We start from the raw sequence: 27,312 nt of genomic DNA on the forward strand, positions 1-27,312 counted from the left end.
ACTATATATGTTCATTCACACATCACACATTTAGTGTTGTGAAAATATAAATAAAACTTGTATTTCCTTTCTAATAAACAGACGGTATTCATGCGAATATACTTTACAGTCCCGATAAAGAGATTTAATTTGGACTAAACACCGACATTTTGGTCCGTGTACCTTCGGATAATTCATTTATTCGTTTTGTTTTCAAAACAGAAAAACAAATAAACCGTTCATTTTTACATATTCCACCACGAGACACATTTTTGGTTTGTTTTCCTCAATATTTCTTTAAGTGCATCAAATTAATATACAACAAAACTAAAATGAAACATCAAGTATTTTTCTTAACAAAGCGCATTTTAGTCCACCGGAAGTTCAGCTGCACTGCAGCCTCTGGCGACGAGTAGTAGCACAAGACCACTCTCTTTAATTATACATGTTTTCAGTTGTGTGTTCCACTAAATCCGTAAACAACCATACAGACACATATAGGTAGACATTTCTGTGCAGTGTAGGAGTATACACGCAGTGTACTTTCTCGTTTCGCAAACATACGACTGTGCACAAATATTTCGAAAGTTTAAAATGTACACGTTTATCGTGTTATGTGAATGTGCAAATCACCTGGGATGTGTGTGTGTGCGCGTGCGTGTGTGTTTTGAGACTCTCCTGGCAACGCAACCCCTCCCACGTGGGTTGCCGTACTCTTTAGCCAATCAGATTCAACCTTACCATTCAACCAATCATAAACGCGGAGCGCACAGGACTCAAGGAAAACAGCTCAGCGCACTTTTTGCGCAGTTTGACTTCCTGTGTTGCCAATTTAGTGATTTTTCAGCCCCCTTAAGCGAGATATTTTCCAAAAGGCGGCTAGCTACAAATCTGCGCCCATACAAAACAATGTTTCCAAGAACTAGTCATTTATTGTCCTCGTTCATTTAAAACATACATTGTATGGACATACAAACATGAACACATCTCATCTATCAATCACAGTTTGTTACCCAGACGGATTTTAGCAGTTCAGTGGAAGTGACTGCTGGTTGTGTAGTTTTAAATGGTCATGTTTACTCACTATTTCATACTTTTTTCTACAAAATAAGTTAATAAAAACAGATTTATTGCGTGGCTGTATTATGTTTTAATACAGCTCAGCGAAGCTGTACAAACGAGCCTTTAGTGCGAACACTAGTGCTCCTTGAGTTCTGTGCTCTCCACGATTATGATTGGTTGAATGGTTGGTTGAATCTGATTGGCTAAACAGGATGATAACTCAAGTGGGAGGGACAGCCCTGCCAAGAGAGTCTCAAAATACACATACAAATCCAGGGCGATTCGCATGCGAATAACGTTCCCTGATGGTTCTTTTTTGGTTCTTTTTTAATGGTAAAAATAGTCAAAACTGGTAAACGTCAGTGACACGTGCAATACATAAATTATAAGATCACATTGAAAACCAAATGAAATTAATAAATATGCCCTTTAATGGCTGAAAATAATAAACTAGTTAAGCTACATGAAAATACAATCATATATATCCATGTGTATTTCTTTAGTGTGGTTGTCTGTTACTGTATGTGTGTGCGCTCGAGCACGTGCATTCTCCGCTCTGCCGCGCACTCCCGTCATTTAAAAATTAACGGTCATTTCGTTTTACATCACCGACTAACACATTAGTTTAGCGGTTTATTTATTTTATTTAAAAACGTACAGATTTGATAGTAAACTTATATTTTCGTGATTTTCGATTGATTTGACACATCTAAATCAACAGACCATGATGTAAGGACTGAAACTCAGGGCTTTTGATTGTTATAAAGACGGAGAGAATATCAAAAGAATATTGTTAGCCTGAAGATAATTAAATGTTTATTCTTCTGTCAATAAAAATCTGCTTTAAATATTGTGTTGAAGTCATTGGTTATTTTATTTCGTTATCTATAATGTCTGATGTTGAGGTAACGTTAGGCCTACACACAGTGTGGTTTTATTAGAAATGATATACTGTGCTGTTTAAATTGAAAATTAGGCTACTTCAGTAATGAAAAGGGAATTATTAGGCTAAAAGAATAATCTAATGCATTGATTTCATCCTCCATATTGTATGGGATGATGTATTTTACTTATTTTAATTAGATTAGAAAAGCGATGGATAAAAACACAGCATGGATGCATTCATTACTGACGTGTAGTGAGGCCAAAGGACCAGAGAAAAATATTTTAGGCTAACGTTCTGTGAACGTTCCCCTAACGTTAGTTTCTGGTTCCCAGAAAGTTTTTTTAAGATTGTTTTTGGTTATCTTTACGGAAATAAAACGTTAGTTTCATGGTTTCTATAACGTTAAGGGAACGTTCCCCTAACGTTAGTTTTTGGTTCCCAGAACGTTATGGGAACCAGAAACTAAAGCCTGGCTCAGATTACAGGATTCTCGGCCAGAATTTACCCCGATTTCCCCTCCCGAGAATCTTTGAAAAAATCGGGTCCAGAACCTCGATCGGGTCCGAGATTCGGCCCAGATTATCACGTAATGTGAGGCGTTCACAGATCGAATCTTACACCTCCCGATCTGCTCCGAGAGAGATCGGGGCCGCCCCGATCATATCAAACATGTTTGATATTTAGGATTTTAAATCGGGGTGATGACGTTGGTACTTTCGCAACAGCCAATGAGAGGCACATCTACAAGGTGACTGACAGACCTTTAAAAATGTCGACCGCGAAAGCTCCTGCAAGGGTACGTTGGACAGCGGAGATGGAAGAACAACTTGTGGCAACAGCATGATTGTCTATATAATGTATCCTCCAAAACATACCACATCCGCACAGATAAGGAAAAGAGCTGGGGAGAAGTCGCGTCGGTTTTAAATGTACCGGGTAAGTTAACTGCTAACGCGCAGCTTGTAGTTTCGTTCAACAGATTGTTATTTGGCTATAGGCATACAGATAACATGCGTTTATGTGTTTGTTTTTATGCTGTATTTTATAATCACATTGGCATTCATCTTTATTCTCGGCAGCAACTATTTTTTTTCTTCCGTTATTTATTAACATTAAACTTAAGCGGCTCGCCCAAACCACAGTCATAACTTCAGCCCTAGCAAAAAGCATTATAGCGCCCCCTGCTCAAAATACGTTCCCGCGGCTTTGGACAGACAGACAGAGAATCATTCAGAGAGCGACAAAGACGTTACACAACCGTTGCCAGGTGAGATCACGTGAAATTAACTTTGCGATGTCCCTTTGTTTACTTCTGTTTCCCGGTGAGATGACGTAAGAGGCGTCCTCTGGTATGATAATCTTAATATTATCCTGTAGTTTGGGTGTCTTAGAATGTCTTTTGATGTGCAATTATGAAATAAAAAAACTTCCAATCAAACTTTCTAAATTTTTATTTTTGCACTTGCTACCTTTAGGCTTATTTATAAACACAACTTTACGCCCCAACGTTTTCTTATCTGGACATTTCACATTCATAAATGCAAGTTTACAAAGGGCAAACCTATTTTTGTAGTGCTTGAAAAAGAGATTCAAATGTAGATGTGATGTCAACATCTAAAAATAGTAAACCCATTAAAACGGTTACTATTAGCTCCTTTTACAAAACTGCATATCCTATGGATATGTAAAATATGTGTAATTTAGTTGTACACTGATGAGTGTGAGCTTGTTTAAGATTTTAAATAAGAGAATCTGTCAAGATTCTCCTTATGTGTGTGCTGCAACCAGAATTTTTAATCTTTCCGAATTTTAAAACTCCTGTAGTCTGAGCCAGGTTTAAGATTTTAAATAAGAGAATCTGTTAAGATTCTCCTTATGTGTGTGCTGCAGCCAGAATTTGAAATCTGTCAGGATTTTAAAACTCCTGTAGTCTGAGCCAGGCTTAACGTTCTATTAACGTAAAGAAAACTTTCCTGAAGAACCAAAAACGAACCTTAGAAAATAACGTTCTGGGAACTAAAAACTAACGTTAGGGGAACGTTCTAGGAACCAAAAATTGTTAGCTGGAAAACTTGTACATTTGAAACTTTCGAAATATTTGTGCACAGTTGTACGTCTGTGAATTGTATTAAGCATTTGTGAAACATATTTTATGAGAATATAATTTTATTTTACGCACGTGAATTGTTTTTTGTGAATGTACATATATAATTTGTGCACGTGAATTAGGTTTTATGCACGTGAAACTGGCTACGCAAGTGTACATCGTGTTTTATGTGTGAATAATTAATGAGACTAAAATCGCTCCATAACTTTGTGGTGTATGGCTTTCCCTGGATCCGTCAAAAATCAGCGCAACTACATGCGGTTTAAACTGAGCTGACACAACGGGACTGTGAGACAACTTGAATTGCTATGGCGCTTACACTACACAACAAAGTTCCTTCTCATCTGTCGTCGTCTTGTCATAGCTGCGCGCATACTACACAACGCACCGCTGACGAGGTGCACACACACCACAAAACATTCGGTGAAGAGGTGGTCCCGACCATCAGCGAAAATACATTTAATTTCATTTTCTTTCCTCTGTTTATATCATCTGCACTGTGATTGGCTGGATTAGTTCCACGTGGTCGTTCAATCGCGCACACAACGAGATCACTAGGCGATAATATCAAACAGGTTAGAAAATATCATAGCGTCAGGGATAGCTCGAGACAGGTCCAGATCACGTTGCACACCTGCTTATACTGAACCAGCTTCGGCGACCGAAACGAGCACCGATTTGGTCGCGATCTGAAGGTTATCGCAGACCATGGTCACGTGAGCACATTCTTAATAATATTTGGATATTATTCCCAGATAGCACAATCCATCTGGTTTACGTCTATTTGACGTCTGCATTTACATCTGCAAGACATCTGCAATACGTAGTTTGCTCATCTGCAATACGTCTCGGAGACGTCTGAACGTCTGTAATACATCTGCTAAAGATCTGGAGATCTGCTGCGTAAAAACATCTGCTAAACATCTTAGAAAGAGCTGCTTTACATCCATTCTAAATCATAAACATCTTACAGACATCTTCTAGATGTCTATATGACGTCTGACAGCAGACATCTCCGAGACGTATTGCAGAGCAAACAATGTATTGTAGATGTCTTTCAGATGTAAATGCAGACGTCAAATAGACGTAAGCCAGATGTATGTGTGCTATCAGGGTTATTAATAAACAAACAATTTGAATGTTTTTATTTAATTTATACAATTCAAATGTAGAATTAAGGTAAAAATATATATATATTTAAAATAAAATAAAAAAATAATTGTCTTGGCTCTGACTGGGTGGGCCAGCTGTCAATCTGCCACTGGTTTCTTTCTAGCTCTCCAGGATTAAATCTGCGCGTCACTGGACAGCAAGCGGATTCATATACTTATTTTATTCCATTCAAAATTCGCTGTGTTCCGTTGTAATTTGTATTGAGGCTCCGTATTGTCATGATCCCGCCTTCCTGTGTCTCTTGTTCTGGCGGACGGGATGATGACAGCCCCACTTCTTGTGTTTGTGTTGGATGTCATGCGCTCTTCTGTCTTGAGTCTTAGCCCCGCCCCCTTGTTTCCTTATTCATTATCCCATCATTATTTTACGCCCTACACCTGTCTCCCTCGTTACCTCTCCTTAGTTGCTTCCCTATTTAAAGCCTTTGTGTTTGTTGTCTTGTGCTGCACTTTTTTGTGACCCCCACCATCATGTTTTGTCTGCCCTGTGAGTTTATTTAGTTAAAATTGAGCTTTGTTTTTATCTTGTCATGTTTTGGTTCTGTTTCCCCCTCGAGGGATTTTTAGTTATGTTTTCATGTCTTATAAAATAAAGGCTTTTTGGTTTAGAGCTGTCTGCATCTGGGTTCTGTCCATGAGTTTCATGACACGTATGTTTGCACTAACAGTCTAAACCATTAACATTTATTTTTTGTTTGATCATTTATATTAAGCTCAAGATGGCTAGAGGTATTTTCATCATAAAGGAAAAAACTAATTGCACATTAAAGCTTGTTGTTCTGCATTTATTAAAAAAAGGCGTAGGCAGAAGCAAACTTGTGTAAAAAATGTGTTAACCCGACAACCACCAACACCGCGAATTTTGAATGAAATGAAATAAGTATATGAAGCCGCTTCGTGCTGTCTCGCGCAGCTTTGCCACGCAGATTTAACCCTGGAGAGCTAGAAAGATGCGGATCAGAACTACATTAATATTTGTGATATAAATATTTGTACGAATTGCTCTAGCCCAGCAAACACAGAACGTTCCCATAACGTTAGTTTCTGGTTCCCATAAAGTTTTTGGTTATCTTTAAGCCGAGCTGACACTACGGGACTGTGAGACAACTTGAATTTCTATGGCGTTTACACTACACAACTAGGTTTCCTGTCATCCGTCATCTTGTTGTAGCAGCACGCACACTACACAACGCAGACAAAGTGTGCTAACTACAAGACTTTGGTCAAGGACCAACAGCGAAAACACATACCACATCGTGAACATTTAGTTTGATGGTGTATGGCAAATGAGTTGTTGGTGCGTTTCCGCCATCCACTGGAATGGAACGTGAAACATTGAAGTGTTTTCTATATTCCATTATACAGACTTGGTGCTTTAGGATAGTTGAAAACAGCAGTATGTCTGTTACACTAGCCATTTAACACGCCTTATAATGTTAATGAATACATGCCAGCGGTTTTTAATTCCTCCACACAATAATTTGACGAAAACCTTCTGCGCTGTGATTGGCTGGATTAGTTCCACGTGGTCGTTCAATCGCGCACACAACGATAATATCAAACAGGTTTGAAAATATCGTAGGGTCTGGGATAGCTCGAGACAGGTCCAGATCACGTTGCACACCTGCTTATACTGAACCAGTTTCGGCGACCGAAACGAGCACCGATTTGGTCGCGATCTGAAGGTTTTGTCGCAGACCTTGAAAATCTGTCCGTGACAGCAAAATCCAGCCAAAAGTCAGCTTGCCATTACGGAAATAAAACGTTCCCGTAACGTTAGTTTTTGGTTCCCAGAACGTTATGGGAACCCGAAACTAACGTTCTATTAACGTAAAGAACTTTCCTGGAGAACCAAAAATGAACCTAAGAAAATAACGTGCTGGGAAGCAAAAACTAACGTTAGGGAAACGTTCTGGGAACCAAAAATTGTTAGCTGGGAGGTTGCACAGAAGAATGTCCAGTCTATAATCTGCCCTATACGGTTTGTGGACGGTTGTTTGATGAGAAATGAAACATACTTTAAGAATCCCCACTGTACAGCAGCGGAGGCCTATTTATTCTGTTCATCTACGGAACCGAGGGACAACCGAAGACGTCGCGTACTGATCTTTGATTGGCCAATCAGCGGAAGGGGGTGTTTCATACCGCCCACGTGTGAAAAAGTTGTTTATTCGTTTTTATCCGTGAAGTTGAAAACGAAAAACCAAGCCGAATTCTCGTTTTTTTAATGAACGAAAATGGCGCCGTTTTCTCACTCTCAAAATATAGCCTACACGGACCCCAACAATTCATAACTAAGAATGTACATCACAAACTGGACAAAGATATAAGACCACATACAAGACTACAATACAGAGAAACATTAAGAATGACTCGATCAAATTATAAACAATGAAACAAATACACCAATTAATATAAAGTTGGTGTCTAAAACTATTAAAACAATATAAAAAAGCTGTTGCAAAATATTCAGTTATGTCTGAAAACGGAGTTGTCGTTTGCAGTGCATCATGGGATTGATGCAGCAGATATCTTTCTCTCAATGACCATGATGGATTCATGACGGAAACGTCAGATAGGAGTTCACAATCGATCTGTCTGTACACATTTATAAATCAACTCCTCTCTCACAGAACACATCAACTCTTCTGTCCATAAAATTAACGCTGGAACATATTCATCAGTGAAGAAATGACATTATAACATCAGAACAAGACAAACTCAACAAAGAGACAAAAGCACACGAGTACAGTAGAGTTTTGTTCCAGTCTTTCTGAAGGGCTTAAAGACGTGGTGTTTGTTTCATTCAGCCGCTTCTCCTGTATCTCCTTTAGTTTTGGGTTCCTGCCACCATTCAGCCAGAAAAGACTCCTCATAATCCCCCATACCCTCAAACTCTTCATCAGGAGGATCTGATGATGATGATGATGATGTGTCCTCTGGAGTCACAACGTCCTGTCACAAACACACATTCTTCAAACACTTCATTCATTCTCTTGTGATTCATCTCTGTGATTGTATTTTTTCCCAGCGCCCTCTTGTATGCAAAAGAGATTTTTGTACGATCATTTGTTATTGCAGTGATGTCCTGCTGCGCTTGAGGCTGAACGCTGAACGTGTGCTTGTGTTTTACCTCATGATCTGTCTGTAGATAATTCTGTGCGAACTCCAGCAGTTCTCTCTGTTTAGTGGTTTGATTGTAATACATCAGCGCTTCCTGTACACAGACAAACACATATGAGATGAATGTGTGTGACGTCCTGCAGATGACAGCTGTGTGATGCAGCTAGTGTGTGCATGTGTGTGCCCGCTCACGGGTCGTGGTTTGAAGTGTTGTTCCTGCAGTCCCCACTGTTCTCTGTAGAATGTGTAGTATGCCACGTTCTGCCGCATCACTTGATCTTCTGCATCAAACAGCATGTAACTCGCTGCACACGGCGCTGCGCTTCTCGCATCATTCACTAACAAAAACACATCACTGATTATGATATGACATGTGAGAACATATGTAGCTGTTGGAATGTTACACGAGTCTACTGAATTTCATACATGTATGTGGAACACAGTCATGAAATGATAGGTGGCGCTATTGAGCCACGTTAAACTTCATTATGAAACCCAGATCAGATCAGATGTTCTGGTTTTTTCATTGCAACAGTGATTGATGAAGCCAACCTATTCTACGGACAGATCAATGTCTGTGTACAAATAAAAGAATGATGCAGACAGCTTTATAAAGTCATTTTTCACCTCTTGTAATTTGGCTCAGAATTTTAGGTGACATTTTGACCCCCTTTCCTCTATTAACCAGTGAATTACTCAGTAAATGTTCACTTGATGTTTCATATATTTGGTTGAGTTGACACAAAATGACCAAACTGCAAACAGACACATGACCCGTGCGCGCGCGTGTGTGTGTGACTCACATTTATAATAAGCAAACTGCAGGTAGTGGTACATGGTGGCAACGAATTTCTCCACAAAGTAGCCACCAACATTTGGCTTCAAATTCTCCTCGCATTTAACTTTACACGTCAAAGCCTCAAAATAGAAATCTAGGACAGAGACAATAGAAAAGAGAGTAAAAGGTAAAACTCAATGTTGGCGTGAGACTTCATCAGTTCTTTCATGTGTTTTATGCAGTAAACAGGATTGATATTTCGTCTTGTCTTTTCTTGGCACTCACCAGCTAGCGTTGGATAAAAATCTTTGACCTCCTGCACTTCATAGGAGCCTTCACATGACTGCAGACACAGGTTGTGTGTTTGGAAATACTCGGCGGCCGCCAGCTCCATGTCTCGAGCGCTGCTGCTGAAGTCTCCAGAGTTATACAACTTCACAGCTTTCACAAATAAAGCCTAAGAGAAAGAACATTTACATTTATGCATTTGGCAGACGCTTTTATCCAAAGCGACTTACATTGCATTGTATTATACATTTTGTTTCTGACTATGTGCAATCCCCTGGGATCCAACCCATGACCTTGGCATTGCTAGTGCCGTGCTCTAACCACTGAGCCACAGGAAAGAGTGTTTAACCGAAGGATTGAGAGCCACATGAAGAAGGATGAAGAATGACAAAGACCTCATAGGGCTTCTCCTCGTGGTCTATGAGATACTCCTCCACATCAAACAGACTTTTGTAGTAGTTCAGAGTCCGGGATAAAAGTGGATCGCCGGGGTTTCGCTGGAGACACGTGTGTGCCGCTGAAACAGCTTTCTCCAACTCATTCATCTACACACAACAACACAAATACATGTCAGCACGCAATACTGTCCAGTCAAGCACTCGTGCATCTCTAAGACCTTATAGAACTCTAGAAAGACAAGTTTGTGTCTAAAAGGGTCTGAAATTGTCACTATTGTCATGGAATACAACAAGGATTGTTAAAGGCCCCAGTTCAGCATCATAGGTTTCATAAAGAAACTTCACATCATTCGAGAAACTTTTACATTTCTTCTATATTGTAAGTGCGTTAATTGATGAAAGACTAGTGCATTGTGTCATTATTAAATGTAATGAAGTGTTTCTTAAGTTCGCGTGGACGTGGCATGTGCGCATGCGCAGTCGTTGCAGGATCACATCAAAGAGCGCATCTGCAGCACGAATCAATCAAAAGTTAAAGCGGATAAGATAAGAAACGTCTGATGAGTTACATGTTTTCAACAAACGATTTGAATCCTCTTGAGTTCTGCACAAGCCTGACCTGATAATGAACATACTGCAGGTAGCGGTAGGGAATCCTCTGCTCGAACGCAGCCAGCGTCTCTCTCTTCGGGGAAGATTTAGAGAACACGGGGAAGTTTGTTTTGCACTTCTTGAGACACGCGGCTCTCGCGATGATGTGCCCCATGATCCAGAGGCTGGTGTCGGTGCTGTTACTGGCGCGTGGCCGTGTTTCAGTGCTGCAGGTCCGGCTGCAGTGAGCCTCGCTGTCCTTCAGCAGCCGGTGCAGCCGCAGACTGAGCTCCAGATATCTGACGCACTCCTTCCAGCTCTGGGACGAGTACATCTCTAACGCGTGTCCGTACGCAGACTCGAGCGGCATCAGGTCGTTCTCGGGGAAACTTCTGAAGCTGTATTTCTCATACTGAGCTTTTCCTGACCACACATGACAAACGACCACGAGAAGCGCAGATAGACGCGCTGCTGCCGCTGCGGCTCGGGCCATGATCCAGTTCCTCAGTCGCAGAGTGAAGGTCCAGGCAGGAGAGAATTCATGTCAGTCTGCACGTAGGAAGGAAACTTGCGGCCCGCTGAGATTAAACGAGTTTACGGTGAAAAAACACACGGCAGTGATGTGCAAACTTTACAGAGACACTGCGCGGTCGCTGGGTCCGAACGCCCGTCGAGTTCTTGACAGCCAGCTCCTCCGTTCAGGCCAGGCCGGGGGGAAATGTTTAAGACACTTGTTGTTTTGGATGTTTTTCTGCCTTCGTTCGGATATTATTTAAATGTTTATGGTGATTCCGACGACCGTTTTGTTTAATTTTCAATAGAGAGGAAAATAACAGCTAATGGCAATGAGCAGAATTTTTGGAGTTTAGGACCTGCGCGACCCTCTGTTCACTCAGGGCCCGTTTAAGGAAAGACGGCGCACTCGCCACCGGCCAGCACTTTCACTCATACGACACCAAGTCCTATTTACTTGAATAAGGAAAGACTGATATCTTTAACGTGGCTCGCTAAGATCGCGATCAATATATATACTGTATATATCCGACCAACTATTACACTTGATCTCGGAAGTAGCATTAAACCTGCCCTCGAAGCTCCAATTGCCCGGGAAAACACATTTTCAAGTTGTCAAGTAATAGATCGTCAGTCTGTAACGATTGTTGATTGGCTCTTTTTACTGGAAGGGCGGGACCGAGCCGCCGTTCAGAGCGTTCCCATTTTCCCTTTAAAGTAATAGAAGTGCGGCGTCTTGTTGATGTGTGGTCTTTACTGTGACACGCAGTAGCCTATTTGCAAAAAGTTTTGACAAACACTAAAGTATGCCAACTACTTAACGCCTTTGCTCGTTTGGTATTGAGAGTGCACCGTGACGTTTGTTATTATGCGTAAGTTTCTCTTCAGGTCAATGGAGTCCGTTTGTCTCTCTCTTCTGCTCCTCGCGCTTCGTGTCGTGTTTGCTCAGTTAGAAGATGTGATTATTGATCGATACTCGATACCGACGCACTGCTCGAGAGAGGTTCGTGCCGGTGATTATGTTCGCTATCATTATAACGGCACGTTCATTGACGGACGCAAGTTTGACTCGAGGTGAGTAGCTGACCACATCACGTCATAAACGGAGTCTGATTCATTTGATGCACATCTTTATGGAAAGAAAAAAAAGGGAAGGTATTTACCACATGTCGATTCGCAGACGACACTACATTGGTTTTGAAAGACAGAAATGAAATCCATAAACCAATCAGTTCTGGGCTTAGAATGAATCAGTTCTATTTCCTCTTAAAGAACAAAAACCTGTGTAATATACCAATGCAAAATGAAGTAGTTGTAATGTGTAAAAGCGAAAATGCAAGAAATGATATAAACTAGAATCCGATCGTTGACAAAACTAGTAAGAGGTTTAAAATCTGGATGCAAAGGGATTTGTGCGTCCACTTGTTGTCAACCGCTGAAGGGTTTTCTACATCAGTGTAAGTTGTACTTTATCATTGGATGCTCCTCCCAGTGTCGCCAAAAATGACTTTTTATAATGCTTTTTGAGTTTATTTAGAAACCAACATTAGGAAACCATGCATAGCAAAAAAAGGAGATAAAATAATAACGTTTGTTTTATCTTGGTTTTCCTGAAATCAGTTTGAAAACCTCTGGCTTAGAGTTATTGAGTTATGAGACGCTAAACAAGGCCTTTAAATGGATTTGGATTATTCAATACTTAAAGAATAAAGATAGTGTGTGGCCTATTTGTTTAAAGGGGTCATATGGCGGGAACATGTGTTTTTCTGTGTCTTTGGTGTGTTATAAGTTGCTCATGCATGTATTAGACGTGTATAATTGCAGAAATGAAAGTGTGGGAACAAAAGAGTCATTCTATGTAAAGGCGAATGCTCACCCAGACCTGCCTGAAACACCTCGTGTTGCCACACCCCCACAAATCTACATCAGTTGGTGGTCTGATTTGACTAAGACATATGACATGGCTAAAATGAATATTATGGTTTGTTTTAGATGTAACTCAATGTGTCTACAGGATTTAAGGTCGAAAAACGTTGTATTTCCACACACCGTGCATGTTTGTATCTCCTCTTTGCTCCGCCTCTCTGAAACGTGCTGATGTTCAATAACAAAGCTCATGGCTCTGAAAAGCGAGGTGTGCTGTGATTGGCCAGTTCACCAGTGTGTAGTGATTGGTGGAACACTGCAAGCGTGTGAGGGAAATGTGACGCCTCTGACCATATTTGGAGCATCAGGTTCCTCTTCAGTTGTACTGACAGGTACGCCCACCTTACTTGAGTCTACATTTGGGCGGTCTTAGTCAAATCAGACCACCAACTGAGGTAGATTTGTGGGGGTGTGGCTACACGAGGTGTTTCAGGCAGGTCTGGGTGAGCATTCGCTTTTACATAGAATGACTCTTTTGTTCCCACACTTTCATTTCTGCAATTATACACGTCTAATACATGCAAGGGCGACTTATAACACACCGAAGACACAGAAAAACAAGTATTCGCCCCATATGACCCCTTTAATAAAAAATGATGGTCATCTTTGTTACCATGAAGATGGCGATAGGTGCGTTCGACTTTACGCGGCTCTGCATAGACCAATCGGTTTATGACATCAAAGTATCTGGGCAGCGCCGCGTGAAATGAGCTTAAAAATGTTCGACTTGTTTCTCCATCAGTCTGGACAAAGGCTATCCGATAGTGGCCCAGGTGGGTGTGGATTCTAAAGTCATTCCTGGTTTGGATAAAGGAGTTGAGGGAATGTGTGTGAACGAGCGGAGAAAGATCACTGTACCGTCTCACCTGGCTTACGGAGTTCTGGGAGCAGGTAACACTGTTTTCTGTCTTTCGAAGAACAGATGTAAAGATCCCACACGTCTGTACTAGTGTTGTTTCTCTATAGGTGCACTGATCCCGCCTGACTCCACGCTGGTGTTTGATGTTCATCTGCTGGACTTATGGAATAAAGCAGACACGGTTGAAATAAGAGTACTGCACAGACCGCAGAAGTGTAAGCGAGCCGTGACGGACTCAGATTTTGTCCGATATCATTATAATGGATCTCTGCTAGTGGGAACCGTGTTTGGCTCCAGGTAAACCAGACTCAACGGTGTTCATATTAAAAACAGAATAGAGAAATTATGACAAATATACTGTAGAAAATGTAACCTGGGAATGGAAACCTGTTCAGTACATTTGTATAAAAAGCATGTGTCTATACAGCCGCGGGGAAAATGAAAGACCACTTGAAGTTTTCCTGATTTGACTATTTCTAGGTGCGTGTTGAGGTAAAATGATCAAAGGATTTTTGTTTTATTTTTGTGAACTACTAACAATATTTCTCAAAATATTGTTTCTATTTGCATTTACTTGTAGAAAATCAAAACTGGAGAAACGGGTGAAAATAATCGTAAAGATGCTGTGTATTTTTTCAGACCTCAACTACTGCAAAGACAACAAGTTCAGATTCACTTTAATCAACACAACGGTCATATTTCTACATGCATTTAGAAAAAGTTCAAAAACATTTTATGTGATAACCTGGATTTTTCTCACAGTTTTCATGTGTCTTGTCATGCTGTCCGTCTTTCACATTGCTGTTTGAGGATGGATGTTGTTGAAATTCAACAGACACTGGACTGGAATGACAACAACACATCTAGAAATGATGATCACATGAACATCTGGAACGGTTTCTTCATTTTGGCTGCGGCTGTTTAGTTGTATTTGAAATACGAGTTCTGTATAATGACTGTAAACTCTTTTCATAGCCACGATCTGAACTCAACATATGACACGTATGTGGGGCAGGGCAGTCTCATCAGGGGAGTGGAGCAGGGCATTCTGGGAATGTGTGTCGGGGAGAGGAGATCCATCATTATTCCACCGTTTCTGGCGTATGACAAGAACGGATACGGTACGGATGCCCGTCATCATTCCCCCCCATCCAGACTGTAAATACCCAGAGACAACAGCTAAAACAAAGTCAGACAGAGCGAGCCAGAGGAGCGTGACAATAGCTGACAGGAAGCACGTGGACTGCTAGTTGAGTGTTGATGTTGGATTTGTTTCTCTGCAGGCACAAAGATTCCTCCGTATGCCACGGTGATGTTTGACGTGTTACTGGTGGACGTGTTTAATGTGAAGGACGATGTGATGATCGAAGTTGAAGAGATTCCTCGGCCGTGCAGAAGAAGAGCAGCGCTGGGAGATTTCATCCGCTATCATTATAACGGCTCATTTCAGGACGGCACGCTCTTCGATTCCAGGTCAGAACAAACGGACGCTGTCGTGTTCACTCGCTCTGTTGACGTTTTGTTTTTCACGTTAGATGTATGATGTGGTGTTTTGTCTCCTCGCAGTTATTCTCGTAACAGCACATTTGACACGTTTGTTGGCGTGGGTCGTGTGATCGCTGGGATGGATAAAGCTCTGCTGGGTGTTTGTGTGGGCGAGAGGAGACGGGCGACTGTACCACCTCATGTGGGATATGGAGAGAATGGATCAGGTATGTGCACGTTACACCGGTCATCATTTAAAACCAAATGCTCTTGATAGTGATGAAAAGTTCACTAAAGTAAATATGGAAAAAAATATATCCATTTGAAGTAGATTATATCTGGAGTTGGAAACAATGGGAAAATGTTGTTTTGTAAGTGCCAGACCATTTTTCTACTTTGCGTCTGTGTTGTACAGTATGTCACTTATGCTCACACTAAGAAAGACAATCGAACTCTCTTCAGAATATATTCATGTACAGTGAGGGAAATAAGTATTTGATCCCCTGCTGATTTTGTAAGTTTGCCTACTTACAAACAAATGAAGGGTCTATAATTTTTATGGTGGGTTTATTTTAACTGATAGACACAGAATATTTAAAAAAATCAGGGGTAAAAAATGTTATATAAAGGTTATAAATTGATTTGCATTTCAGTCAGTGAAATAAGTATTTGATCCCCTACCAACTAGCAAGAATTCTGGCTCCACAGATTGGTTATGTGCCTATATGGACCACAGATTAGTCCTGTCACTTTAAGAAAGTACTCCTAAATCAGCTTGTTATGTATATAAAAGATGCCTGCCAACAGAATCTGTATCTTCCAGTTCAACCTCTCCAACACCATGGTCCAGACCAAATAGGTTTTAAAGGATGTCAGCGACAAGATTGGAGACCTGCACAAACCTTGAATAGGCTACAGACAGAAGCTTGGTGAGAAGGAGACAACTGTTGGTGTGATTATTTGGAAATAGAAGATATACAAAATAACTATCAAATGCCCTTGTTCTGGAGCTCCCTGCAATATTTCCCCAATGGGGTAAAGATGATCATGAGAAATGTTAAAGATCAGCCCAGAACTACACGGAAGAAGCCTGTTAATGATTTCAAGACAGTTGGGAACACAGTTAGCAAGCAAAACATTGGTAACACATTGGTAACACGCTATGCCACAGTAGACTGAAATCCTGAAGCACCCGCAAGGTCCTCCTGCCCAAGAAGGCCCGCCTGGCTCGTCTTAAGTTTGACAATGAACATAAAAATGATTCAGAAAAGGCTTTGGCGAAAGTGCTGGCACTGCTGTGAGACCAAAATGGACTCCTGTGTTTGGAGGGAGAGAAATGCTGACTATGAGCCCAAGAACATCATGTCTACAGAGAAGCACAGTGTTGGAAACATTCTGCTTTAGGGCTTTTTCTCTGCTACAGGTATACAGGATGACTTCACCGCATTGAGGGGCTGAGGGACGGGCCCATGTACCGTAAAATCTTGGACGAGAACCTCCTCCCCTTAACTAGGTCACTGAAGATGGGTCATGGATGAGCCTTTAACATGACAAAGACGCAAAACATATTGCCAAGACAACCAAATAGTGGCTTAAGGAGAAGCACATTAAATGTCCTAGCCAGTCTCTAGACCCTAGTCCTATAGAACCTCTGTGAAGGAGGCTAAAACTCCAATTTGCTGAGCGACAGCCAAGAAACCTTAAAGATTGACAGAGGAGTGGACTAAATGTATCCGGACACATGTGCAAACCTGGTGACCAACTATCAGAAATGTCTGACCTCTGTGCTTGCCAACAAGGGTTTCTCCACAAAGTACAAAGTTATGTTTTGCTTGGGGATCAAATACTTATTTCACCGACTGAAATGCAAATCAATTTATAACCTTTATATAACATGTTTTCCCCTGATTTTTTTTAATATTCTGTGTCTATCAGTTAAAATAAACCCACCATAAAAATTATAGACCCTTCATTTGTTTGTAAGTAGGCAAACTTCAGCAGGGGATCAAATACTTATTTCCCTCACTGTATATGTTTAAACTGCACGTTTTATTAGCTCGTCATCATTTACTCGCCCTCGAGTTGAGAAATATCTGTCTTTGTGTTCAACAGAACAAAGTAATGCATACAGATTGGGAGCAATCTGAGGGCGAGTAAATCATGACAGAATTTTCATTTCTGCGTGGACTGTCCCTTTAATGCGTTCTCATTTGTAAGTCGCTATGGATAAAAGCATCTGCTAGCGGAACACATGTGAACTGATCTGTGAACAGTGTTTGTCATGCTGCTGTAGAGAGTCTGATGTTGTGTACTTCAGGTGAATTGATTCCTGGATCAGCCGTGCTCATCTTTGACCTTCACATCATTGATATTCACAATCCTGAAGATGGAGTGGACGTTAAAGTGACGTATAAACCGTCAGACTGTAACCTGACCAGTGATGTGAATGATGTCATCATGTACAGATATAACTGCTCTCTACTGGACGGCACACGACTCTACACATCGTAAGTCATGTCTCCAGGGGTGGATTAAGGTGGTCCGGGGCCCCTAGGCTGCTCTTTGGGTGAGGCCCCCCTTAGGTGGCTTTCAGGTGGCTTTCACGCTTGCAGTTTAGTTCGGAACGGAGCACGGTTTGCATGAAGAGCCACTAATGTAAAAGCTGTCACGCGAACTCGGGTGCGCGCCAGGGTACCAAACCCTGCGCATGCGCTTTAGCCGATTACAATGTATTCATTAAAACACGTGTAAGAAATGATAGCGTTGGTAATTTACCTTGGATTCGAGCAAGAGTGAGCCTGCATTGTTTTGCGCGTTGCGAGTGGAATCAGAGCGGCAAGTGAATGGTAATACGATGTTTCCAGATTTAAAAATAGTCCTGATAAATAGTCTGTTTGCAAGCAGCAGAAAGCTCTGTAAGCGAACATACAGTAATACCAAGTGTTGTTTACTCTGCGCTGCGCATAATAGCATCAAGTCATTAAAAGACACAATAAATTGACTTGTGTTCTGTTTACTATCATGTGTCGTCATATGACGTAAGATGAATGCAAACGCACCAGGGTTCGATAGAATCAAGATGAGACACAAACCAAGGCTGCGAGGGGCGTCAGAACAATCGCACACGGATACACACACATCAAATACTAGTGTTCCTCTACATTCCGGCTTACTTTGCAATGGCAAACACCACGAGAGCGCAAGCTCCAGTTTTATACAAGTATACGTGAAATATAAACGCCCCTAATAATGCCTCAGTGGATCTTTACTGAGACACAAACCACTGTGCAGTACATAAACTGTGTATAAAACAAAGCCATAATTAAAAACCAACCTGTATAATATGCCTGTCATTGTGGAATAACTCCCTGAAATATTCCCGATGACATGATGAGCGAACTGCTGCAACAGCTAACGGCCCCGCTGCAGTCGTTTCAACCGCAGCACCGATGTTGGTTAATGCGAGCTGCCAGTCCTCCTGCTGCTATCTTGGTCACGTTGTTCTTTTAACTTTTTGTATTTTACATTTTTGTGCTCCACTATTGCACTATTGCTGCAGCCTAGGCAAGCCTGTGCGTTAATCCGCGCTTGCACGTCTCTGTTTAACACGCTGTGGGATCGTTGTCACAAATTCACTTCCAATACGCTCTTGCAAAAAACCTGACAACGTTTTTTTTAAATGATTCTAAATGTATTTCTTAGAATGAAACATTTTGATCGTATGCACTGGGCAATTTTGAACCGTATTTCACAGTGAATCCCACAACACAGAAAGTACTCATGTTATGTTGTTTTTTCACAGAGACGATTACCCAGAAGCCCCTGGTGTGACGTTAGGTCAGGGGAAGTTGATCTCGGGTCTGGATGAAGGTCTGAGGGGAATGTGTGTGTCAGAGAAGAGAGAGATCACTGTACCACCTCACCTCGCTCACGGCTCGGCTGGAGGTCAGACATCATCACAACTACACAAACACTCAACATCTATGTGAGGGATGATGTACAGGCAGCCGGTTGTTATGGCAGAAATAAGAAGCGGAGGGTCTTGTATCACACTGAAGGGGCTTATTTGCCTCATATCCCGCCCTGTACACGCCCATTTTTCCCATAAATAGTCAATGCAAAGCACCTCATGAATGCCGATTCATATGAATAAGCCTGGCATCCAATCCGCTTGTTAAGCCTGACGTCACGCACCATAATGGACGTATACTGTATCCGGGTCCAACCGCTATCAGATGCCATAGGAAAATATAACAAAAAATGATGCAAAACTGCCGAAAACCCCCGATCCCATCCTTTATCGCCGTAACCAAATCACAAATGGCCACACATGACATTCACAAATAATAACAATTATTAACAGTTATAACAAAGCAGAAGGTCTCTGCAGCATTTAGACGGATCATTAACGCCTCATTTATTAGTGGTGTCCTTCACCTGAGATCACATTTGAAGACATAATTGTTAAAGATGATGTTTCTTCATTCCGGTTTTGTTATGAACATAATTAGGACTGATAACGAGGACATTAAGAGAAGGGATTGTGCGAGAGCTTAATGGCTGTTTTCCAGACTTTGACATTCGATGATTATGTGCAGTATTGAAGGAATAGCTATTTATTTACACTGTGTTCTGCAGTTATGGTATTTCCTGTAATCCATGCAGTCGGATCATCTCCTCCTCATGCGCTCATAGTGCGATGGTGAGACAGCGTGATAAAAATATTTAGATTGAATTTTTATTTAAGATTTAAGTTGGATTTCCAAGAAGATGCATGAAACAATTATCACTCTATACAAGCGCAAATAACTCTGCAGATTTAATCTTCGTGATCATGTGGATCTTTAAATGTGTGTGAGGCATTAATGCTCATAATCGTTTTTATCACATTTTATCACGAGATTTTAATATCCACGTAGATAGTGCTAACGATGCATTAGCAGTGGCGTTTACAGTGCTACTACACTCTTCTGGAGTAACACAACACATCAATGGACCCACTCATCGATTTAATCATACACTAGACTTGATTATATCTCACGGAGCCGATCCAATCAATATAGATATTATACCTCAAAGCGGCGATGTCACTGATCACTATCTTATAACATGTACACTGCGCACTGCAGAAATCAGCCGTTTAACTCGTTATCGACAGGGTAGAACAATTACCTCGACTACTAAAGATAGTTTCGCAAAGAGTTTGCCAGATCTGACTCCTTTAATAACCATACCAATAAATACAGAATCGCTCAATGACATGACCAGCAAATTGGGCACTATTTTCTCTAATACATTAGAAGCTGTCGCACCTATGAAGTCAAAAAAGATTAATGAGAAAAACGCAGCACCATGGTACAATAGCACCACTGGCACCCTTAAAAGAGAAACACGTAAACTGGAGTGCAAATGGAAACAAACCCAATTAGAGGTCTTTAAAATTGCGTGGAAAGAGAGTGCAAACTGTTATAAAAAGGCACTAAAAGCAGCAAAGGCTGAGCACCTCCGTAACCTCATAGAAACTAACAAAAACAACAAGGTTTTTATTTAGTACAGTTGCTAAACTAACAAATAAACAGACTTCACCTGACCTGGGTATTCCGCCGCACCTTGGTAGCAATGATTTCATGATTTTTTTTACAGAGAAAATCGAAAACATACGAGACAAAATAGTAAAAACTCAACCTCCAAGTCTGTCCTATGAATTAGTACCAACCATCGCCCCAAAAGAAAGGCTACAGTGTTTTTCACCTATAAAACAGGAAGATTTAATTAAACTTATTGCAACATCTAAACCTACAACTTGCTTATTAGATCCCATACCAACTAAATTATTAAAAGAGTTATTACCCGTTGCAATTGAGCCCATTTATAACATTATCAACTCATCAATTAATCTAGGCCATGTCCCAGGACCCTTTAAGCTGGCCGTCATTAAGCCTCTTATCAAGAAACCAAACTTAGACCCCAATGAACTAGGAAACTATAGACCGATTTCAAATCTCCCTTACCTGTCTAAAATACTAGAAAAAGTAGTGTCCACTCAGTTGTGCTCTTTCTTACAAAATAATGACATACACGAAAAATTTCAGTCAGGCTTTAGACCGCATCATAGTACTGAAACTGCGCTTGTTAAAATTACAAACGACCTGCTTATAGCATCAGATAAAGGTAACATCTCACTCCTAGTCCTGCTTGACCTTAGTGCTGCGTTCCATACTGTAGACCAGCAGTCTTCAACTAAAATCGCTTGAGGTCCAGTAAACGAACCCTCCTTACCAGCCGAGGTCCGGACAATTAAATACCTAAAAACATGAATTGATGGTTTTTGGCAGACCAAAGAAATAAAAATGTCTTTTCATATCTATACGACTGCATAACAATGTCTGACAACAATATAATGAAGGAAAATGTGCAAAATGCTCTAATCTCTAAACCTGCACTGAACATACATTCATTCCAACATGAACAACTTTAAAAGAAAACTAAAGTGTTGTTTTCTGCTGAACTGAGATGAACAAATAGCAGATACTGTATAACATCCTCTGATAACATTTCAGCTCTTCTTGTGGCTGTTGCAGCTGAAAGGGGGGTTTGTTTAATATTTTCTTTGTTCATGTCTTTATTTTCCTTCTAAAAGTGTTTCACAGAAGCCTCCATGCACTCTTTTCTATTGTCCCATCAGTAAAGGGCTTATGTTTTCCTAAGATCCACTGAATTCTTAGTGAACATTCACATGCTGGTTGTTGGGCGGTAAGTGAGTGAGGGAGGACCCGTGTAGATCGCTCCTACTGGGCTTTGAGCTCATATATTTTCCGTGTCCTTACCTCGGACTGCTGCGGGTAAGTTTCTTCAAAGTGTCTATGTCTAGTTTCATAATGCCATTTAAGGTTTCCACTTTTGACAACCGCAACAGACTCCGAGCAAATGAGACAAACCGGCCTCGTGCATGTCGATGCAGGAAGAATAAATGCAAATCTCTCGACCCATTCATCTCGGAAAACATGGTTTTCAGCGTCAACTTTTCTAACTTTTGAAAAGGACATTGTTTTTCAGTCACTGACAGTTACATCTGTCTGCGCGCTGTGCAGCGAGTCTGTCTCGGCTCTCTTCACTACACGACGTCGACGTCTGAACGTAGCAACAGTGTGCATATGTTAACTGTCAGTGGTGCCGTAGGACCCAAACTGCTACTGAGCGGACCTTGATGTGCCTGGTATAAATTTGATTGCATTAGAAAATAATGTTAGGCGTTCATTTATTTATTACGTCAAAAGGCTTTAAGGTCCGGACGGATGCATCTCGCGGTCCGCATTCGCACCGGAGTCCGCTAGTTGGTGACCCCTGCTGTAGACCATAAAATACTTCTAGATCGCTTACACAATTATACCGGTATTCAGGGACAGGCACTACAATGGTTCAGATCTTACTTATCAGACAGACATCAATTTGTCCACTTAAATGGGGAATCATCAAATCTAATGCAAGTAAATTATGGATTGCCTCAGGGATCGGTTTTAGGACCCTTGCTATTCTCCATATACATGCTGCCCCTTGGAAACATGATTAGAAAACATGGAATTAGCTTCCACTGTTATGCAGATGATACTCAGCTGTATATCTCATCAAGACCAGGTGATTCCTTTTAGCTATCCAAATTGGCAGAGTGCATCGACGATATAAAGCATTGGATGACTTGTAATTTACTTCTTTTAAACTCTAATAAAACAGAAATATTACTTATTGCACCAGAAACACGTAAAAAGAATATCTCTGATTATAACCTGCAAATTGAAGGCTGCACTGTTACTCCAACAAATACAGTTAAAGACCTCGGCATTATATTAGACAGCAACCTGTCATTTATAAATCACATCTCAAATGTCACAAAAACAGCCTTCTTCCACCTTAGAAATGTTGCCAAACTGCGAAATATTTTATGTGTGGCTGATGCAGAGAAGCTCATTCATGCATTTGTGACCTCAAGACTTGATTACTGTAATGCACTGCTTAGTGGTTGTCCTGCATCATCAATAAACAAACTACAGTTAGTTCAGAATGCAGCTGCCAGAGTTCTAACCAGGTCCAGAAAATACGATCACATAACCCCAATGTTATCAACCCTTCACTGGTTACCCATTAAGTATCGTATTGACTTTAAAGTTCTTTTAATTACTTATAAAGCTTTAAACGGTTTAGCCCCTACCTACATAACAGAGCTTCTACCACACTACAACCCATCACGCTCTCTAAGATCTCAAAACTCCAGACTTTTGATAACACCTAGAATAAGTAAATCCACCAAAGGGGGCGGAGCTTTCTCATACGTAGCACCTAAACTCTGGAATAGCCTTACTGATACTATTCGAGGGTCAGACACACTCTCCCAATTTAAATCTAGATTAAAGACACATCTTTTCAGCCAAGCATTCATTAACACATAGCTAATGAACAGCAGCTACGCTAATTATTCTCTTTCTGCCCTCGCCTCGGGATGCCCATCCCGAGGTAGGGAGAGATTCTGCCAGGCCCAGATGAACGTCATATGCCCATCCCCAACTAGAGATTACGCCAGCTACATCAGAAAATCCCGTGCCATCCTCCTGCGGACTGAATGTCCATCCAAGGCAATTCCATCACCACCCAAGAGCAAAGCGACCATCTGACCGGCCCGGCTCAGACAATTCCATCCCCAACCAAGAGCAAAGACGGACTACTTGTCACATTAATGCTAAATTTACAGTACTTGGTATTTAATGCTAAACTTCCATCACATGACAGCAGTTTGAAGTTATAGCTGCACTCAGTGACTTTGATTGGAGGTTGCTGGGTGGGTGTTTGTGGGAGTAGGTGGGGGGGGCTTGTTGGTTGTGGTTTGGGGGGTTTCATTTGTTGGGGCTGTGTGGGTCTGGTTTGGTCTTGTTTTGTGGTGGATGTCGGACAACAGAGGAATAAAGTTACATTATGCCATTACTATTTTTCCCTGGTTGTCCCTCTGTTGTCTGGTGTCGATCGCGGAATGGGACCGGGTTGGACCTGCGTGGTTTCGGTGGGTGGGGCTTTCTGGGTTGCAGCTGGTGGGCTCTCCCTGTTCTTCATGGACGTTTGCTCGGTGGCTTTGGTCAGAGGTGGGTAGAGTAGCCAAAATCTTTACTCAAGTAAAAGTACAAGTAACTAGAGAAATTGTTACTCAAGTAAAAGTAAAAGTCACTATTTTGAGTAAAAGTAAAAAAGTATGCAATGAAAAAACTACTCAAGTAGCTAGTTACTTAGTTACTTTGTATCTGATTATATAGGTCTACTACATAAAGTTAATATTAACGCCAATATTTTAATATTACATTTTAATCAATATTTTTAATTATCATAAGCAGATATCTTTGCAATATACTAGAGAGACTAAAGAATAGACAAACACAGAAGAGTCAAGCATTTCTGTCAATTTCATCCTGATGTCAATGTAGTTTACACAACTTATTTAGAATAATAGACCATGTCAAACTAAAGCATGAACTAAACTCAGAGCATTTCCTAAGATGATCTAGAGCATCTGCAGTGCTCTCTTACATGAAATACACACTTTTGAACAAAGCTCATGTTTTCTCGTGTTGTGTCACGTGTGTGTTGTGAAACGCTCTTACTTGTAAACAAACAGTAAACAGTGAACCACACGCCCATCAACAAGTTTTCTTCCTTCTGTTCTTCAAATGTATATTTCTGCAAGCCCACGTCTCTGTGTCTGACAGGTAATGCGCATGTTGCAGTGTCTGACGAACAGGTCGCGCGGGTGCGCGCATATGGCGGCCATTTATCATTGCTGGCAAACAATATGACACATTTGCAGTTTTGATTGTATAGATATAGATTCATATCCACTTCATCCAACGCTCTTTGTGTTCTTAAGTTTCGCGCTACGAGGAGTGAGTAATGCTGCTTCAGATGATTCAGATCGTGCTGCGAACTGAACAAATCATTTGAACTGATTCATTAGCCTATTCAAATGGTTTTGCTCATTGTTCAATTAATGCTTTCAAAAGAATCGACTCAAAAGAATCGATCACTCGGGAATGCCCGTCGAAAGAGTCGACAACCTTGAAATAAACAACGCGTTTTAAAAAGCATATTTTAAAATGAAGGAACGAAGGAACGTCACGCAATGTAAGTTATGTAACGAAGTAAAAGTACAGATTTTCTATTAGAAATTTACTCAAGTAAGAGTAAAAGTACACACTTTTAATTTTACTTAAAAAGTACATATTCTCCAAAATGTTACTCAAGTAAATGTAACGAAGTAAATGTAGCGCGTTACTACCCACCTCTGGCTTTGGTCGGGGTCACTGAGTGCAGCTATGACAGTCAGAGGAGATCTGGCCCTCAGGGCTGAGCCTGGTTTCTCCCGAGGTTTTTTTTCTCCATTTATTCTTAATTGGAGTTTGGGTTCCTCACCACAGCAGGGCAGTGTTGGCTTGCTCACCGGGAGACTGCATTTATTCATTTATTTATTAGATATTATTTATTAGAATGATCTTGATTGTTCTATAAACACCATGCACTGTGCTGTGTTTTACCTTTCTGTGTTTTTCTGTTTTTCTTATTTTCTCCTGTAAAGCTGCTTTGGAACAATGCACATTATGAAAAGCGCTATATAAATAAATTGAATTGAACTTACTTTCTACAATCTAACTGGAGTTCAAACTCACTTGTGTCGCCCCTTGTCTCCAAAATGTGCGTACGCACGGGACAGAGTTTACTTACAGGTGCACACATTCTCCTGTCAAGTTTGCTTTTAATAGATCACAACCTTTGCGTGGAAAGTGGCGTACGCACGTTTACAGCCCCATTTTGTGCGTACGCAACGTTTATAAATGACACCCCTGATGTTCATTATAGATCAGTCAGTGGACGGTTCTGATGACGACCTCATAGAAAGAGACACAGCTTTACCTGAAGATGCTTCTGTGAACCTTCATTGATTTGCTCATCTCATCTGTGTTGTGTGTGTTCAGCGTCTGGTGTTCCCGGGAGTGCTGTGTTACTCTTTGAGCTGGAGTTAGTGGATGTACAGAAGGGTGTTCCTGAGGGGTTTCTCTTCATCTGGCTTCAGGACAGTCCTGATCCGCTCTTTCTTGCCATGGACATGAATCACGATCAACAGGTGTCACTGGAGGAGGTAAACATCCACATCCACCGACGGGCCATCATGAAATCTCTCTCACTCACTCAGAACACTCCTCCTCATGCTCGCTCTGATAACACACTTATAATAGAAGAGAACCTAAACTTAAGTGTGCACCAGAACCACTGTGTTCAGAGAAAACTGACGAGATGAAGGTGCGTGTGTGTGTGTACAGTGTCAGGAAGACTCTTTTAACGGTGTCATAACATCATCTGATGCTGTATGAACATGAAGACTAAAGTCTACACGGGTTGTGTGTGTGATTGAACATACGTTTGATTCTGATGTGATTTGGGGTTTGTTCTCTTCTTCTGCAGTTTGTGGTGTTCATCGAGCGTCAGGTGGCTGAAGGCAGAGGTCGCATTCGTCCTGGAACAGATCGTGAAGTTGTTATAAAGGAGATGTTCAAAAATCAAGACCGCAACACAGACGGCAGAATCACTGAAGATGAACTGAACGTCACAGAATCCAAGCACGACGAGCTCTGAACACACACGTCAACACAAGTCAATGTGGTGATGAAAGAGATGTTGTGATCAGTTTGCCGCGCTGATAAAAGAGTAACAGATCGCATTCTTTTAGCCCATGAATGCACTGAAATAAAAATGCAGTTCTACACGTTTACTTTGTTGTAACGTCATCAGCCACAAGTGTGGATATTCTTCACATTCTGCATGTTTGACCCTTTCACAGATGTCATTCCGTATGTATGTAAACAGGTCATGTTTTGTCCATTAAATACTATTTAATCAAAATAATTCACGTTATTGATGGATGATTTATACACACTTGAGTTTCTGAGTATGTTTAAAGCGGCAACGAGTAACTTTTTGACCTTAAAATAATGTCTCTAAAATTATTTAAGTGGTAGGACAACTTTTAACTGGACGAATTTTACTTCCGTTGCTACCTAAGCAGCCTCCTATCGGCTGAAATTGCACTTGTAACTTTAGTGTTCGGGCCGGTACA

At 41.1% G+C, this 27,312-nt stretch overlaps 2 protein-coding genes across 2 annotated transcripts; one reads left to right on the top strand and one right to left on the bottom strand.

The window, feature by feature from the left end:
* Positions 1 to 5,981: 5,981 nt before the first annotated feature.
* Positions 5,982 to 11,023, bottom strand: p3h4 (prolyl 3-hydroxylase family member 4 (inactive)). Its single transcript, XM_057354887.1, has 7 exons — positions 10,413 to 11,023; positions 9,791 to 9,940; positions 9,393 to 9,564; positions 9,133 to 9,261; positions 8,522 to 8,667; positions 8,340 to 8,423; positions 5,982 to 8,161 (listed from the first exon to the last, which is right to left on the bottom strand). Exons 1-7 carry the CDS (start codon positions 10,875 to 10,877, stop codon positions 8,009 to 8,011), a joined length of 1,299 nt encoding a protein of 432 aa, XP_057210870.1. The 5' UTR covers positions 10,878 to 11,023; the 3' UTR covers positions 5,982 to 8,008.
* Positions 11,024 to 11,635: 612 nt separating this feature from the next.
* Positions 11,636 to 27,111, top strand: fkbp10a (FKBP prolyl isomerase 10a). Its single transcript, XM_057354886.1, has 10 exons — positions 11,636 to 11,971; positions 13,566 to 13,714; positions 13,790 to 13,979; positions 14,658 to 14,803; positions 14,966 to 15,155; positions 15,249 to 15,394; positions 17,485 to 17,674; positions 18,970 to 19,112; positions 26,174 to 26,337; positions 26,661 to 27,111. Exons 1-10 carry the CDS (start codon positions 11,766 to 11,768, stop codon positions 26,829 to 26,831), a joined length of 1,695 nt encoding a protein of 564 aa, XP_057210869.1. The 5' UTR covers positions 11,636 to 11,765; the 3' UTR covers positions 26,832 to 27,111.
* The last annotated feature ends 201 nt before the right edge of the window (positions 27,112 to 27,312 follow it).

This window comes from Triplophysa rosa, linkage group LG16, assembly GCF_024868665.1.
Source record: "Triplophysa rosa linkage group LG16, Trosa_1v2, whole genome shotgun sequence".
In the NCBI taxonomy this organism is placed as follows: domain Eukaryota; kingdom Metazoa; phylum Chordata; class Actinopteri; order Cypriniformes; family Nemacheilidae; genus Triplophysa; species Triplophysa rosa.

Excerpts from the sequence above, each read along its gene's own strand:
- p3h4 (XM_057354887.1), bottom strand. The coding sequence starts at position 10,877 with ATGGCCCGAGCCGCAGCGGCAGCAGCGCGTCTATCTGCGCTTCTCGTG. Across the intron at positions 9,565-9,790 it reads ACGAGGAGAAGCCCTATGAG|GCTTTATTTGTGAAAGCTGT; the intron begins GTCTTTGTCATT and ends TCTTTCTCTTAG. Across the intron at positions 9,262-9,392 it reads TTTTTATCCAACGCTAGCTG|ATTTCTATTTTGAGGCTTTG; the intron begins GTGAGTGCCAAG and ends TCTCTGTCCTAG.
- fkbp10a (XM_057354886.1), top strand. The coding sequence starts at position 11,766 with ATGCGTAAGTTTCTCTTCAGGTCAATGGAGTCCGTTTGTCTCTCTCTT. Across the intron at positions 15,156-15,248 it reads GGCACGCTCTTCGATTCCAG|TTATTCTCGTAACAGCACAT; the intron begins GTCAGAACAAAC and ends GTCTCCTCGCAG. Across the intron at positions 17,675-18,969 it reads GGCACACGACTCTACACATC|AGACGATTACCCAGAAGCCC; the intron begins GTAAGTCATGTC and ends GTTTTTTCACAG.